Genomic DNA, 16,431 nt, shown 5'->3' on the forward strand with positions numbered 1-16,431 from the left:
AAAAGAAAACCAAAACACAAACCCAAAAATCAAAACACAAACCAAACAAAAGCCTTCGCTGCCCGGGGAGGATGATTTCAGAGGAGGGTCCCTCCTTCTCAGGTGACGTTAACTGTGGGTACCCCCTCACGAAGCCGCACCACGGCTGCGGCGCTCACAGGGCAGGGGCCTGGACCGGCTCCCGTGTTGCAGGCGCCGCTTTCCCCGCTCCTGGCGCCGCTTTCCTCAGCCGTGGCGGGGACGATCCCGCCCCAACGGCTGGCAGCAGGGCCAGCCCGGCGGTCCGAAGCGCGACCCTGGACCCGCAGCCCCAAGCCCGGCCAACCGCCGGCGCTCGCGGGCACCCGTTACCGCTCGTGCGAGGGTGGCCAGGCCCAGGCGCGGGGGGAACCCACTGCGGGCTCAGGGGCAAGGTCACGTGCCTCTCCCCCCCCCCCCCGGCATTGGTATCGCCCACCCCGCCGCGCCAGCAGGCCCACACTGTACGGGAGCGATATTTTTTTTCCCCTCCGCCGCTAAGGCGCATGCGCTAGAGGCGAGCGCCCGCCGTGCTTCCTTCCGCGGAAGGAAGGAAGGAAGGAAGCAAGCGCGGGCACGTACAAACGCTATTTCCGGCGTGATGACGCGGGGGCGGAGGATGCCGGCGGCCGCGGCGGCCGGCGACGCGGAAGCGCTTGCGGAGCCGCGTAAGGGCCGGGCGGGCGCTCGCTCGCGCGGGGCCGGGGCCGGGGCCGGGGCCGGGGCCGGGGCCGCTGCCGCGGCGATGGGCGTGCCGGGCGCGTGCCGGCAGCCGTTGTAGCCGGCCCCCGCGCGGGCCTGTGGGCGGGCGCTTGGCGGCGCGCGCGCGCGGTGGACGGCGGCCTCTTCCGCAGGGAGCCTCCCGGCCCCGCCGGCATGAGCGGCGAGGGGCGGGCGGGAGGCGGCACGCTGCGTGCCCCCCACGGCCCCGGCGAGCGGGCGGCCGGAGCGGGGGCGGCCTCCTGCGCTCGGCGGGGCGCGGCTGCTGCGGCGGGCGGCGCCGAGCGGTGTCGGGCCCGTGGTCCCGCAGGACGGAGGATGCCGGAAAGGTGAGGCCTCGGCTGCCCTGCGCGGTGTGGCAGTGTGGGTACGGTTGATCGTGTGCTGCACGGAGCGTGGGTCGTGTCCTTCCCTGGGTCCCCAGGGTCGTGTCCTTCCCTGGGGAGCGGGGCCGGGAGCAATCGGGACGAGGCGTGCAGCTCTCGTCCTGAGCTCCGTTCTACCGGATGGCTTGGTACACAGCAGGGTTCGAGTGCGAAAGGACAGTGGCATCTGGGAGAGAAAGGTGGGTGGCAGGTGGGAGGCTTTAACCCGAAGATAGAAATCAGAATTGTCTGGAGCGTGAATCCGGCAACTGCAAAGCAGCCCGTAATTTTGGGGGTGGGCTTATGCATCAATGTAAGATAAATAGCCCTGAAGCACATCCTAAGCCTTTGGGCAACTTACTAGACTGGATTGTAGAAGGTCTTGTCTCATAGTAACTTAGAAATCATATTGGAAGAAACAAAGATTGTGGGTTTTCCATTAAGCAGTAGTTCTCATGCAATGGAAAGTTTCACACAGCACCAGATGATTTTGTAAAAATGCTTCTCTCGCAGGACAGAAACTTGTTTCGTTGGGATTTCTGTTAACAGGTTTTTAGGTGATAACGCCCCTTGAGAAGAGCAAGTGTTCAGTCAGGGCACTAATTCAAGTGTGGGTTGTGTTTGAGGAACTGGCACAGATTAGCCTCGGTAAGAAATGAAATTGGCTTGCCAAGGAGATGAGTTTGAAAATAGCTTGGGTGCTGTGTTATCTTACCAAACTCTTCTGGATTTTGTTCCTGCTTTTGAATAATTTAAGTACTCTCTGAATCCTCAGAATACAACACAACTATTGAAGTATTGTAATTTTCTTAAAACATATGCTTTTGTTCTTCCGTGAGAGGTACTCTTCATGTATTTCTCCATTCTTCAAAGCCAGGATAATTTTCAAGGGTGGATGGCAGAACCAACCAGCCTTTCTGCGGGTGCAGAACAGACACAGAAAAAAGAGAGCGTTGCCGCACAGTTGATGAAGCATGAAAAGGAAGTTGGTGTTCCTTCTAATGAACTTGGTTCAGCAGACGCAGCTACTGACCAGAAAGAGCAATCTACATCAGAAATAAGAAAAGACTATGTATACAGAAGTACTGGGATACCTGAGAAGACAGATATGACTAAATCACTTGTGACAGATCAGGATGCATCTAGAAACTGTGAACTGTATCTACCTGTGTCTAGTAATTGTTCAGCAATTGAGTCATCTGAGGACAGGTGAGGATTTTTTTTTTATATATATATTAACACCTTTTCTATAGAAAGGGAGGGATACTTTCAGTTCATGAAAGTGAATTTCTTGGCAAAATTTCGTATATGTTAGCGTCTCAGTGAAATAGGTCTAAATGTCAAATTTTAAACTTTGAAGGGCACCTTCACACTTTAGATAAATTGCTTATTTTTATAGTTTATTAGTGGCCTTCTTTCTCCACCTAAGGGAATAACGGATGCGACATTAAGCTCTTAAGGGTAAGATGCAGAGCATGGGAAACTAAGAATTGAAGGCAGATGCTCTGGTAGCTTGTTTTTAACATTGTGAACACTTTGTTAAGCGCAGTGCTGATAATCACAGAAAGCTTTTTTTAATCCTAACACTGAGCTTTTTGTTTGTTTTTTGTAAACCTCTTGCTATAGGCTGAAGTGAAAATTTAGTTGTGTGATTCAGATTTGACAGTAGAAGTCTTTACAAGACTATTTCGTATCTGGAGGAAGAAATAAATATGAAGGTTTTAAAAAAAGATATTGCAAACTTCTGAAAACAAAATTAATGCACATTAAGAGTGGCTTTATGTTGTTGAAGAATACATTAATAAAGTAAGAGAAGAAAGTGACTTCTAATTAATCCTCTTTCTATAGGTAGCCAGTGGACAATTTTAGACAACATCCAAAATCTACAATAAGTGCTGACTTAGTGAAAAAGTCACTAGAAATAAGTACATGTTTTCAAGAATGCTTTAAAAATTTTATTTCATGCTTAAATTACAGAGTAATTTAAGCTAACACGATCTAGTATGTTAATGAATTTTTAATATTATTATTTAAAATGTAACATTATTACACAGATTCATATAAATACGTATGATGTGTATTTCATATGTTGGCAAAAGTGTGGTACATAAGGATTTCTATCCTTCTGATTTTTTTAAATTACTACTTGGCATACTAATTCTATTTGATCTAATATGCCTTTACATGAACTATTAATAGCAATGAGTTTAATCTGACATAAAAAAATTAAATATTCATCACTTCATGATAATAAACAGAAGACTTTAAGCATTGTTTTTGCTTTCGTACGGTATCTTCAATACCGGGAGTTCTAGTCCTGCAAATCTATTAGTATAAAACTATTTATATTTTTGCCCATAGTCCTTTCCCTTCTCTCCAGGTCAGTTTTGCTTGCTGTCATCTTAATTTGTTGAGGTTTAGGGGTTTTTTTGGTGGTGTGGGTTGGGGTTTTTTTGTTGTTTGTTTTTAAGCCCAGGATACTCTAAGTAAAATCTGACATCTTGGTCTCTTTTTTTGCTTAGTATCTTTGGTTCAGCAGAATCTGATTTACTAGTTCAACAATTTAAGTGTTTAGACACAACACTATGCACTGTTTTTTTTTCTTCTGTACACGCATGTTTTCATTTAATTATTCTTTTCCATCTGTTATTTTATATTCACTCTATTGTCAATATTAATGTGAAGATTAATGGGGAGAGGCTTTAGTTTCCACATTCTTGTTTCCACAGATTTACTTAACAGTTGCTATGCTAGAACAATGTTAAGATGCACTCTCAGCTGTGAAATGAGAGTGCTTGTGCAGATGGATTGCACCTCTTAGCTACCTTGATATCAAAACAACTCAATTAAATTGCAGTACTTTGTTTACGCTGGACATTAATCTGTCAGGTTCTGAATCTATGGGTTCTATTTTGTCAAATCCCAGAAAGAAGATGGGGTAGTATCTGCAGAAGGAACATGACACTGCATACTCTACACGGAACTTCTTTTTTGAGCAACCTCACTAGTTTACTAAGTTGAGCACTTTTTCTCTTTGTGCATTATAACCTAAATGTATTTGAGGATGTATCCCAAAGTAACGCTTCCCCCTGCCCCGCCACCTCCCATGGGATCCCTTGTAGAAGCAGGTTTGTTCATGCTCAGAGGGAGAGGCTGTTGCTTTATATTTTAAATACTTAGCTTATAGATAAGCTAGGCTGGAGATCACTGCTGTCAGATACAGAGTTGTTTATTTTTTTTCATAGTATTTTCAAGGTTATTAAGTATTCTTGAAACTCTTCACAAACCTTAATGGACCTTAATCTCTACTGAGAAGTAAGGTGTGTGGAAATTAGGGTTTGTCCAGTGCCACGCTGTAACAAGGATAAGGACTTGGGATAAGTATTTCTGTGATTTTTCTTCTGAGCAGGTAGTACTCTTTTTTTATGGAGTATTGTGTTTAATATCTACTGCATCTATTGTTTCTCTTTTAATTAATAAGTATTTAGTATAGTACGAATCAGATTTCAAGCAGCTACTTGAGCACCCAGGAAACGCAGTTTGAAAGTTAAAGGTTTGAAACTTGAGTAAAAACTAAACTGTAATTTCATACGACCGCAGAGTAGATTACAGTTTCCTGGTATTAACCTGTATTTGTCTTTATACTAAACATTTTTTTTGTTCTCAAGGGAAATATATGCAGATGGATTAGAAATGTTACCTTTTTTACGTAGGCTGGTTTGGATATAAATAAAAAAATACAGAGCCATAATTTACCAGTGTATTCTTTCAACTTTAATAAGAGTCATCTGACTACCGGTTGGCTACATTAAACCCTTTCTTGCAGTCTTCCTAATTGCTTGTCCTCTCTTAGTAGTGTAAGATGGGGCAGGGTCACTGCCTTAATTTCTTCCTGGTCTTTTGCAAGCGCACTGTGGTTTGGGTTTTTTTGAGTAGTAGATTAGAAGCTACTAATAGTAGTGGGCAATGAATAATAACCTTGCACTTCTTTTTCTGCACATGTACTTTCTTCAAAATACAAACTTTCAATGTAACCTTCTTTTAGTGGTAAGCCTAAATGATTTACTAATATGTTTGGTGGCGTATGGTTTTTTTTGAAGTATTTTAGCTGTGAAACTGTGATTTTAAATTTTATTTGCCAGATGTAATTATATGACAAATGCCACTCAGGATCACGTTTAAAGGAATGTGCAATTTACTGTCTGTTTTTTGAACGCTGTATGGACCTTCATTCTCAACAGCAATGTTCACACCCTTGCTTCGAGATCTGTTCTTGATAATGCTAGGCTATGCATAGAAACAATATCCTCTTAGGCCATCATTTCCTCCCTCATGGTCATAACTTGAGTTCAGAATGTCTGCATATAGGCTCAGATGGAGACATTTGACTCGTAAGTCTGTGTACCTTGACCAAAAAGCCCATATTATTCAAGGAAGAAATGTTTGTCTGGATTTCAGTTAGCCTGTAGGCTGCAGTTTGGATCATGCTTAGAATTTTATTTTCCTTGAGTTCGTAACATTCAAACCAGCGGCAGATAGCTGGCTATTTTTCCTCATGATATTCTGTCACGTATTCTGCTCGTTACTAGGCAGGTTGCTCAGCCCCCGTGGAGTGTAGATACAAAGCTGTGGTGAGTAATGTGTTCTTAGTTGCATGCTTAGGTTGCAGTATTCATATACTCAGCAAATAAGGCATTTTGGCTTGTATCTTTTGCAAATTTATCCTGTAAAATTTACAAATACAAAGGGACTTTAGTAGTCTGTAGTCTCCATACAACCAGCAGAAGAGAAATTCAGGCGGTGATTCGTTACCAATGTAGGTGTCATAGATAAGAGAGGGGGAGAGCTGAGAGGTTTTTTAAACTTTTTTGGTTTTGAGAACTCCTGTTGGTTTTATGAAAATGTGTAAGATGGAAAGCAAATGGAGTGGAAAAAATGCTTGGAGAAAGACTTAACTACTTGCCTGTAGTTGTAAACAGGGGAAAGGGTAAATGACTATAAGATTCATGCTGTTACATGAATCAACATGTGTTGATTTTTATTGCAGTGAGGAGGACATGTATCGTGACGCAGAAGAAATAGAGAGAGAGAAAATATTACTTTGTGAGACAAGCTCTTCAGGTACGTTCGAACTCTGGTGTTTTAAATACAGTATTACAATTCATTGTAGCACTTAATTTGTGATGATTTGATACCCTCATTTCCAAGGACTTTTGTGCACAGATGTCTCTGTGTGCAATAGAAGTTACTTATGACTGAGTACATTGTACAGTTTAATTCATGAAAAGATCAATTTTATGTAAAACTAGTTGCTCTTAGTATATTTTTTTCCTCCCATGTTTCTATAGTTACTTTACAAGAGAATGTGAATCCTTTGGAAAGCAGTCATATGACTTATGAGTGGTGTGCTTAAAAATTAGTGATTTCGTCATTATAGCAGCGTCTGTTGCTGGGATACCTTGATAACCTTAGTGCTATCTATTTTGGAATGAAGGCTGTTGGGATTCCAAGAGAAGATTGTATTTCTTCTTTCTAGCATTGTTTCTGGCTTAGTCACAAAGATCTGTTATCTTTCTCCCTTATAGTCCGGCTGCTGAACGAAGAAGAGAAACTTGTGTCAAATATTTTTATGATTGCTAAGAAAATGAAAAGTACTTTACTAATTTCTACTTTTGCCAATTAATATTTTCCAGAAGAGAGGAGCAGAGTGTTCTCTATTTTGTTGGACTACATCATTATTTTTGGTCGCTTGTCATTTTCAGGGCAAGCTGGTTTTTTTCCCCTCCGATACAAATAGTTACTTAGTAGCTATAGGTTGTGCTGCCGGTCTCCTTTGGCACAAATGTTATTTTAAAGTGATAATGTATTTAGAAACTCAGTGCTTTTTCTATGTTGTTCTGTTTCACATGTAGACTATGTATAATGTTACATATTCTATTTTGACAGATTATAAACTAAGTGTTGCACCTGAAATGGACATCATGGAGTATTGCAGAAAAGAATGGAGAGGAGATACACCAGTTGCAAAAAGGATGAGAAAGGTATCAGTTCTCTTTTTGTTGAATTTTGTTGGGCTTTTTGTTTTCATTTGTATGTTTAGTAGGTGATTTCCTATGGGAACAATCTTTAAAACAGGAAATGCAATAGCAATGTTTTCCTGTGTCTGGTCTTAGAAGTGGCTGACAACTGGAAGATGGTTTTGTTCGTACTCGTTCAAAATGTGTTTTTTAGTAAGGCTACTTGTTGATAGTGTAGGGTTTTGATTAATACTGTTCTTCAGTATTTATTATATATATTATTATTTATATATATTTATTTTATATATATTTATTATTATATATATATACTGAAAACAGTATTAATTACTGTTTTCAGTTGAAGTTTTAAATTTTGTTTATTACCATAAAATGGTAATTTTATGGGCTGTTGAAATGGCAGAGCAGATAACCAAACTTTTTGGCAGAAGGCAAATAACTGAAGTTGGTGAATTGCATGACTTTTAAGATGGGGAGCTTTAATGAATAGGCTCAGTTTTTCTTAAATTTTCCTGAATTTTTATTTTTTGTAGGTTTTGGACTAGTTTTCTTACATTAATCTTGAGCTAGAATGGTAGAAAATAAAGCATAAGGTTGGTTGGGGTTTTTTTTTTGTTGTTTTGGTTTTTCAACACAATTTGAAAATTTAGTGGTATGTATGAGTAAATCTAAAAAATACTTTCCATAAATCAAAAGATCCATGTGTGACCTTCAAGAGATTAGTAAGAGAAATACAGATGCACAGGGCATTGGCTCTTGCTAGGTTAGCTGAAAAGACATACTGAGCTTCAGAAGTTACATTTCAACGTTGCTGCTTCTGCTAAAAGTGTACGTATGGGAACAGCAGGGAGGGGATGAATGTGCAGAGGCATGTGTCAAGATATTTCAATGTAAACACAAATTTTCCCTGAGGCAAAAACAAACTACATGTGACACATATTGGGTAAATGGAATAAACTATTGCTGAAACTTCTTGTAAGCATGACACATTTTTAGATTTAGTCTTGTGTGTGTATGTTTGTATGTTTGGATTTTTTTTGAAGCTTAAGTAGGTTAGCTACCCACATTTCAATGATATTTCTGCACTGTCATCAAATAAATGCCACAACCAATTATCTACTTAGATTTCTTTCGTTTCTTGTTTGTTATTCAGCAGAACTAAAGAAGTTTTTTTCAAAGCATAATTTGTGACAAAAGCATTTGAACTTCCAAAATGGGTAGTGGATCAAACTCTTTTTTTTTTTAAATCGCATTAGCATTTGGATACTAATATTCCAACATCTTTTATGATAGCAGTGCATGACCTTAAAATGTTTTATTAATGCTTTCATGTTATTTGGATTTTGTGTTTTTCTAGGGATATGAAGCAGTTGCTCAGAAGTTTGCATCTATAAGGAGAGTACGAGGTGACAACTATTGTGCTCTCAGAGCAACTCTTTTCCAGGCACTAAGCCAAGCTACCCAGTTACCAAGCTGGCTGCAGAGTGAGGATTTTACTATGGTACGTGAAATGTTTCTTACTGGAGTAGTACATTGTAAAAAGATTTCCTTTTTATAAAAAAAAAAATTCTCCCAGCTGACAACTGTCTCCACATTATCAAACTATAGAAGATAGTTTCCCAGTGCTCCTTTAAAGAAGGCACAAACTTTTTAAAATGGTGTACTTTGCAGTTTTTAATGATGTTAATCTATTTTTTCCTACTGATTTATAGAGGAAAATGTGTCATATGGTAATTAAGATTTTTTTGAAAAAGGTGCACAACTATAAAACGAACTGATTGAAATGATAAACTGTTAATGCATCAAAGCAGAGGGCATGTAAGAGAAATGCGTGTGGTGACAGCTAGCAGTACAACTTTAACAAAGGTTTTTTTTGTTTTGTTTTTAAATTTAAAATGGTGTTTATATGCACATTTCTAGTTGTAGAAGTTACTGGCATATAATCTTTAATTATTTAATTCTATATGTCCAATTAGCATAGGATGCCGGGCTGGGGTGGGAGAAGGCCTGTGTATATCTGACAAATACTTGGTTGCCATTAAAGAGAACATGTTACTAGTTTGGAGTCCTGATAAAATGAAAACTGACTGGTAATGGCTGATGGCATATGTGCTGCTCTAGCCAAAGAGTTAATTCATTGTGAGACACAAGCTGCTCTTCCAGTTCTAGCGGTAAAATGGGTTAATAAATGAGGGTAAAAAACTGGGCCTGCAACTGCCAGGATGTCCTTCAAGAGAAGTATAAAAGCTCTTAACTAAGCAGGTGTAGCATGTGAGCAGTAAAAGAGGTAGTTCTGAGGCTAAAGTATGATCTGATGCATCAACTAATCCCCGGGTCGTTTTCTTCTTTATCAGAAAACGAGTCCCATAGTGTTTTAGAAAACACAATTTGTGTGTTGTGGACTAAGTAGTTTGCACTCCACGGAGACTTCTGGATTATCTGGTGGATGTCATCACATCTTTAACCTTCTCTTCTGTTGGTTCAGGGACACTTTCAAACACAGTCATTGTCATCTGGTGCTGGAGGGTTTTTTTGATTTTAAAAAAAGAAAAGCCGTGAGTAACTTAAAGTGATTAATTTTTTCCAGTGCTTATGTATTGCTTAGATCTGGAAATAGTGATAGACCAATATTCTGACTTATCCAGCAAGTATTATAAAGAGCCAGTTGTGTGCAGTTATGGTCATCTTAGTACAACATCTGTTTAGAGCATACGAGGGATCGTTTTAAGGTGCAAAATCTTTAAAAAAAAATAAAAATAAAAATACAGTAAAATAATAATGTGCAAGTTGGTGGCTTTTCCTTTCAAGATTTTTGACTTAAGCTGCCTTCTCTTCTCTCAACTTCCAGCTTCCTGAAAACTTGCTGAGCAAATATGACTGGATCAAGCAGTGGCAGCTAAAACAGAAACTGGGCAGGAAGATGGGAGAAATAAGTGATGAAATTAAAGAATATTTAATACTTCTAAGGAAGAAGGTTGGAAAAGTATTTGTTTATTCTTGGTCACTTGCAAATAAGAAAAATGGCAAAGATTTTTGGATGTGGTGAATTTAGCATAAGGATGCTTTCACTAGTGGAAAAAGTCACTTTTCTGTATGTATACTGCAAAAAAAAAATCAAGAAAAGAATGTCTGTTCAGATCTGTGGGAGTTTTCTGGTCTTCCACTGCTTGCATTAGCTTGATGGTGGAATTAATTTGTAAGCTCTGCAGAAAACTATTAGTTAGACAGGTTTCAATGAAGTAATTAATGTAAGAGTAACATTTTGCCTCTGTTATTTCCTGCTTTTGTTTGAAGGAATGATGTATACTATGGATAAATGCTGTTGCTACCTTGAGCAGGTCATGGAAAGAAAAAAAAAATACAGAATAATGCTGAAGTAATTTCAAAGGAGTAGTTTTTGTTCCATGTTTATATGTTTTATTCTAGGTTAAGGTAACAGGAAAATGGTTGTGCCCTTTCGGTGTTCATAGTATATTACCTAGCCCCATCTTTCATCCCCTTGAAACTCTGGAGCCTATTTAAAAACCCTTCAGTTGTTCCTGTCTTACTGTGTATGCATATTCTCTTTTTTTGAAGGCTTTTAAGAATATTCTAAAGGCCACATTCAAGCAGTTTCTGAGGGCAGGAATGAAATGCATTCTGAGTAACTGAAATGTAAAGAATATGAAGGATGTAGGATTTATGATACAGAAAACAAACAGGTTATTATCTTATTGCTTATTGTCCCATGACAATATTTGTTTTGCTGCCTTGCAACAATTTTCATCATCCCCTTCTTTTGCTTTAAGGACTAATTTAAGCAAAATCAGACTAACTCAACTTGACCTTGATAGGACTACAGCTGTGGAAATATTCTTGAGTGTTTTTAAAAGGGCACAAAGCCCTTCATAAATTAAATTCTGAGTGTCTATGCTGTGCATCTGGCAATTCACAAGTGGCTTTTTGCAGGTCTTGCACGGTGATAGCTATTGATACATGTTGTGTGTGTTATTTTTTTTTTTATAGTGGAAGAATATAAGTGAAATTAAGGGTCCTTCTGAGAAACAAGAAGCTTGTGATAAATTGTTTAAAAATGAAGAGGAGGAGTATAGCCTCTATGAAGCACTGAAATTTTTGATGCTTAACACCGCCATTGAATTATACAATGATGATAAAAATGGAAGGAGAGTTCCTGTCTTCTCATGGTTACTGTTTGCACGGGATACATCTAGCAACCCTTGTCAGTTAATGCATAATCACTTGAATCATATTGGTCACAGTGGAGGCCTTGAACAAGTAAGGAGAGATTGTTTTTACAGTATTATTTTCCTGTTTTGGAGGTTTTTGTTTCAGGTGGTTTAAGAAATCATCCAGCTTTTGTCTGGTCTTTCATTGGGAAAAATATAGTAGGACTGCATGCCTGTAGTAAGAGTCTGTAAAGGCCTTCCTTTTAAACATGGAGTTTTGTGTGGCAGCTGACACTTAGGCAGCATCATTCTTTGGAAGTATGGTATTGTATTAATAGAAACATTTGTATTAGTCTCTTAATTGTTAGCTTTTATCATGATATTTTTAAAAAAGCTAATACTCAAATTATGAAGAGAAGATCATATGTAGTACATATACTGGTTGAGTTCTGATAAACTAATGACAGTTACTGCCTTATATGTTGCAGAAATGATATGCATATCACAAAAAAGCCCCAAAACAAAATGTAGTGGTTAATGAGCTGAATAGTCTGAAAGATTGTAGAACATCCATTTAAAAAATCCCATTTAATATGTTACAAGCATGGTACTGCCGTTAAGTTCACTACTTGATTATAGACACTAGAAACATGGAAGTATTTATGTTTTGTTTATGTTTATTAGCTTAAAAATCTGACTCTAGTACAGATGAGACAGGTTGCTGGTACTGTTAAGTTAGCTGATTACTTGGTGACTTTTTTGCTGCCTAGTTTAGTCAATAAGTAATGTTGCATGTTTTTGTGCTGACTAGATTTATTTATTTTGGCGATATTCTTTGTAAACTGTTATTTAGAACAGGATATACTTGCCACTGTAGTAGACAAGATAGAAGACTTTCCAGCTTCTTTCTCTGAATTCCTTCTGATATCAACAGGCTTTGTAAGGGCTTTCCATCTGCTTTTCATTTGGCTAGAGAGTTCAGAGTACCCTCTAAGAGAGAAAGGATCGGTGTCTGAAACCCATTCTTGTCTGGTTTAGTGACTTAATGGGATGAATACTGATACAAGAGAATGTCTTTCCTACCTGTTCATGGCAGTAGGGAAGTGAGATTCTCTGTAGAAAGTAGCTTTTCTTTAGGACTAATATCCTACTATGCCACTGGGTCTGAAGAGCTCCATGTTAAAGGCATGGTATCTTAAAGGCATTTGTGCAGTAAGTTAAGAATGGCTTGAATGATTGAGATGCTGAACTAGTGATGCTCATGTATATGCATTCTCATTTACTTTTCTTCACATTTTTTTCTTTCAAAAATTACATCTGATAGGTATTAGTTTAGTAGTTTTATGAGAAATATCTTGTAAAAGTATGTTTAATTTTACACATCGTATTTCTGCTTTTTTCCAATGTAGGTGGAAATGTTTCTCCTTGCTTATGCTCTGCAGTATACCATCCAAGTGTATCGATTGTATAAATATAGTACTGATGAATTCATCACACTTTATCCCAATGACCCGGAGGAGGACTGGCCTGTGGTGACTCTCATAACTGAAGATGACAGACATTATAATATTCCAGTCAGAATGTGCCAAGAGACTGTGCTGTAAACAAGTGATTTTTGGCAGACAAACCTATGCTGCTTAGCGAGGTTTCCAGTGCTATTTTGAAACAGGATGATGATGAAATCTGCATTATTAAACCTACAACAACTTGAAATCCATATTTTAGAAGTTTACATGTGAACTAAAATATCAAATAGGTACAAGCTTAAAGAGTAAAAATTCTGCAAGTATGGCTTTTGTTGCTCATAAAAAAAACCCCAAATTTCTGCAAGTCTTTTTTTGAAGGGCTTGCTCTGAATAGGAATGCAAAAACTATAGATTTACTTCTTTTAAGAAGATAGGTGAGGCTCTGTGGTAAGACATGAGCTGAACTTCCGCTCCCCGAAACAATGAGATAATGATGAATTGAAATTTCTGCAAAAGTAAGCTGGCAGTGTCCTGACTGATACTTGTAGTGCTGCTTAGAGGCAATTTGTAAAAATCTTGGGTCTCAGGAAGCAATATAATTCTTTTGCAGTTGGAATTTAATGCCTGCCATGGTTTATGCTAGAGAGATGTTATTTAAAGTTTTCTAATGCTTTGGGTTTTTTCCCCGACATGAATATCTCTTATTTAGAAGCCAGTCGTCTGTTACACTGAAAATAAAGAGCTCTTTCCCTTTCAACCCCTTGAGAAGATCATGGCAAAGAGACTTGATAATAAGGGAGTATAAAAGTTGTTTGTTAGTAGGTCACAAATTTAACAGCTACACAGAATTCCCTCTTCAGTTATGATAGCTGGTGTGAGATAACCACGTGCCCACTAACTTCCGTGTCTGTTCATATTACTGTTCCTGTAATGTTAGTCCTCACTGGCAGCTGCTGCGGAGAGCATCAGGATTTTAATTTGTCTAGGGAGTGCAGTAGATGGAAGTAAACTTCTGGTGTAACTTCTCCACTCTTGGGAGGAGTACACGGGAGGTTCCGTTTCTGCTTAGAATTATTAATTATGCTTTAAATTGAAGGAATACAGAATATATCAGATGCTGGGAGTGCTGACATACCTAAAAAAATAATTAAGTAATAAAACCTTTGCCTTTTAGCTTAAAGTGGAAGTATGCCCTACAGATGATTCTCAGAACAAGAGAGTGAAAGTTCATTTAAATGAAATGCTGGTCATACACAGATCACTTGGCTTCTCTTAGAAGGCCTTCTTGTATAAAAGGGATAAGATTATAAAAACTACTTTTCATTCAAAGATTCTGGAGGAAATGACATGCAAAACTTCAAATTCTCCGGTTTTGTTCTACTTAAAATTAATTTGTTAACTTTTCTTTTACTGTGAAAGGTCATTACACAATGAGAATGTGTATTCACTATGTTCTAAAATGTGTTTTACACACATCTTAATGAGGTCTGTCGTACTCAAGTGTTGTATTTATCATGTTGTCTTTGCCTTTTGAAACAACTAGTTTGATCTGTTACTGAAAATTTCTGGGAGCTACAAGGGAATAAAAATAAACCAATTTATCTGGCAGTATCTTGTTTCTTGTTTTATGGCCTGTTTTCTCTCTAGCTTTATATTTTTGAGTTTTTAATTTTGAAGTCCTTGTTCAAGTTAGTTATTTCTTGAAAGCTGCAAAGCATAGTAACCTATGTAAAACAAGTAATTATTGGCTTGCTGCTTGCAAGCAAATGGACAGCAAAAAAAATAATTGCCTGAATTACTGTTACCCAAGTAATCCTGAAGGGGAAAGAAAAATAAATTAACTTTTGCAAGTCACGGAACTATGATTTAAATAGCTGAAATTATTTAAATCTGATGTCTTCTAATTGTGATATATTGTTGAGATTAAAACTTAACACCTCTTTTGAGATGTTAACACCTCTTTGAAAAAGACATGCCTGTCATAGGTGTAGGGCAGTGGCTCTGAATGCGTGACAAAAGCCTCTAAAGCGGAGGCTTTTGGGGGGCTGAGTCTGCAGCCATTGGGTATGTAAACAATTCAAGTCATTGGCTTCTATGTTGAACTGAGAAGGGCAGGACTGAGCGCAAGGTATGTGTACACCTTAAGTCACGTATTGTTCCTGCAGAAGGTGAGTGACAAACAGTAGAAAAACTGATGTCGCTTTGTTTTCCGTCCGTATTTTGGAGATAAGCAATGAGTCAGTACTGTGGTGTGCAGTATATTTGTTTAACTTAAATATAAAATTGACAGCTGACAGTTTTTAATCTAGACTTACACAACGGATAAATACTGCTTTTCTGTTGGGTCCCCACTCCCCCATATTCCACTGAATAAACTGAAAGAGTCAATAAATTAAATGAAGTGGAAGCAAGGGATGGAAAAGGAGGAAGAGTAGAGGTCAAATCAATTCTGCCCCCCGCCCCTATGTCCATGAGTCTTACATGTGAATAAATTTATGATAGCTGCTGTACTTAAAGATCAGTGTACTAAAGGGAGCAGGTGCTTTACTTGGCACCCGTCATACTTTGTTAGGTACAGTCCAGATTTTTAATACTGTAATATGTGAGCTTCTAGGAGTTAGTAGAGATGAAGAAAGTTCAGTCTGACTGTTGTAGTTAGTGTGCTTTTTGTGCAAAAAATACTGTGTCCACTTTAGGCCCATCTTTTTTTAATCCCTACTTTAACTTCGTTGTTACGTCCAACTTCTGCCCCCTGTATGCTTTTTGGAGAAGGAGGCACATGTTCATTGTGTTCTCCAGAGCCATTTTAGCATACTTTCAGGTATTAAATAGAAACATCCTGCTTTCTATCATAGTGCTTTGACTTGGGCTGATGGCTTTTTAAAAAGCATTTAAGTATGCATTTTTCACTAAAAACAGTTGTGGTCTACACAAAGCTTTTATTTTGCCTTTCTTCCCTCTCCTAGTAAGAAGGATGTTACAACGTTAATGGATACTTATCCTCCAGCTTCCTTTCTGTTGGTGGAAGTATACAGCAGAAGTTCTTTGTGTGAAGGAAAAGAGAGGTTCAGGTGATCTTGCTGGGCTGGAAGGAGGGGAACAAAATTGCATTGTACCATGTGGGAGTAGTTGGCTGTGGGTAGAGAAGTGTGCTGAGCTGGAGCTGCAGCAGGCGAGCTAGCAAAGCTTAGGCAGGGTACGGCTCTGAGAAGCTTGTGCTGGAACCAGCCTGATGGTGTCCTGGTGACAGCTCACCCCAGAACCTGGCTGGCTGGGGAGATGCAGGTGTGTTTCGTTCAGGGCTGTAACTTTATTCACATAATTGAGTCAAAGCTTGACCAAATCTTGGCCGAGTTTATTTTTGTGTGACAGCGACAGCCCTGTCATCAAAAACTAGTGAAGGAGGGTGAAGAGCAAGGTGGGAACTTGTATCTCACCAGAATGGCGGACATGGTCATATATCCCATTTTAGGTGTTAAAGGCAGTGGGGAGAGGCAGCTCTTGCATTGTGTATTGAGTGCAGGGCTTGATTCGTGATCTCATGTCCCTAATATTTAATAGTGTCGGTTGCGCAGCCCCTGCGTCTTGTTGTCTTCTGGACATAATTGTCATTTGTTCTCCCAGTACACTAGCTGGCAGGCTAGGACCAAGAGTGTTTGAA

General features: G+C 39.0%; 1 protein-coding gene across 1 annotated transcript; it reads left to right on the forward strand.

Moving 5' to 3' along the window:
- The first annotated feature begins 1,000 nt into the window (after nt 1–1,000).
- Nucleotides 1,001–14,381, forward strand: OTULIN (OTU deubiquitinase with linear linkage specificity). Its single transcript, XM_050890695.1, has 8 exons — nt 1,001–1,067; nt 1,977–2,312; nt 6,151–6,224; nt 7,050–7,144; nt 8,496–8,639; nt 9,987–10,121; nt 11,144–11,413; nt 12,714–14,381. Exons 1-8 carry the CDS (start codon nt 1,057–1,059, stop codon nt 12,906–12,908), a joined length of 1,260 nt encoding a protein of 419 aa, XP_050746652.1. The 5' UTR covers nt 1,001–1,056; the 3' UTR covers nt 12,909–14,381.
- Nucleotides 14,382–16,431: the final 2,050 nt, after the last annotated feature.

This window comes from Gymnogyps californianus, chromosome 2 (assembly GCF_018139145.2).
Source record: "Gymnogyps californianus isolate 813 chromosome 2, ASM1813914v2, whole genome shotgun sequence".
Taxonomy (NCBI): Eukaryota; Metazoa; Chordata; class Aves; order Accipitriformes; family Cathartidae; genus Gymnogyps; species Gymnogyps californianus.

Excerpts from the sequence above, each read along its gene's own strand:
- OTULIN (XM_050890695.1), top strand. Across the intron at positions 2,313-6,150 it reads ATTGAGTCATCTGAGGACAG|TGAGGAGGACATGTATCGTG; the intron begins GTGAGGATTTTT and ends TTTTTATTGCAG. Across the intron at positions 8,640-9,986 it reads AGAGTGAGGATTTTACTATG|CTTCCTGAAAACTTGCTGAG; the intron begins GTACGTGAAATG and ends CTCAACTTCCAG.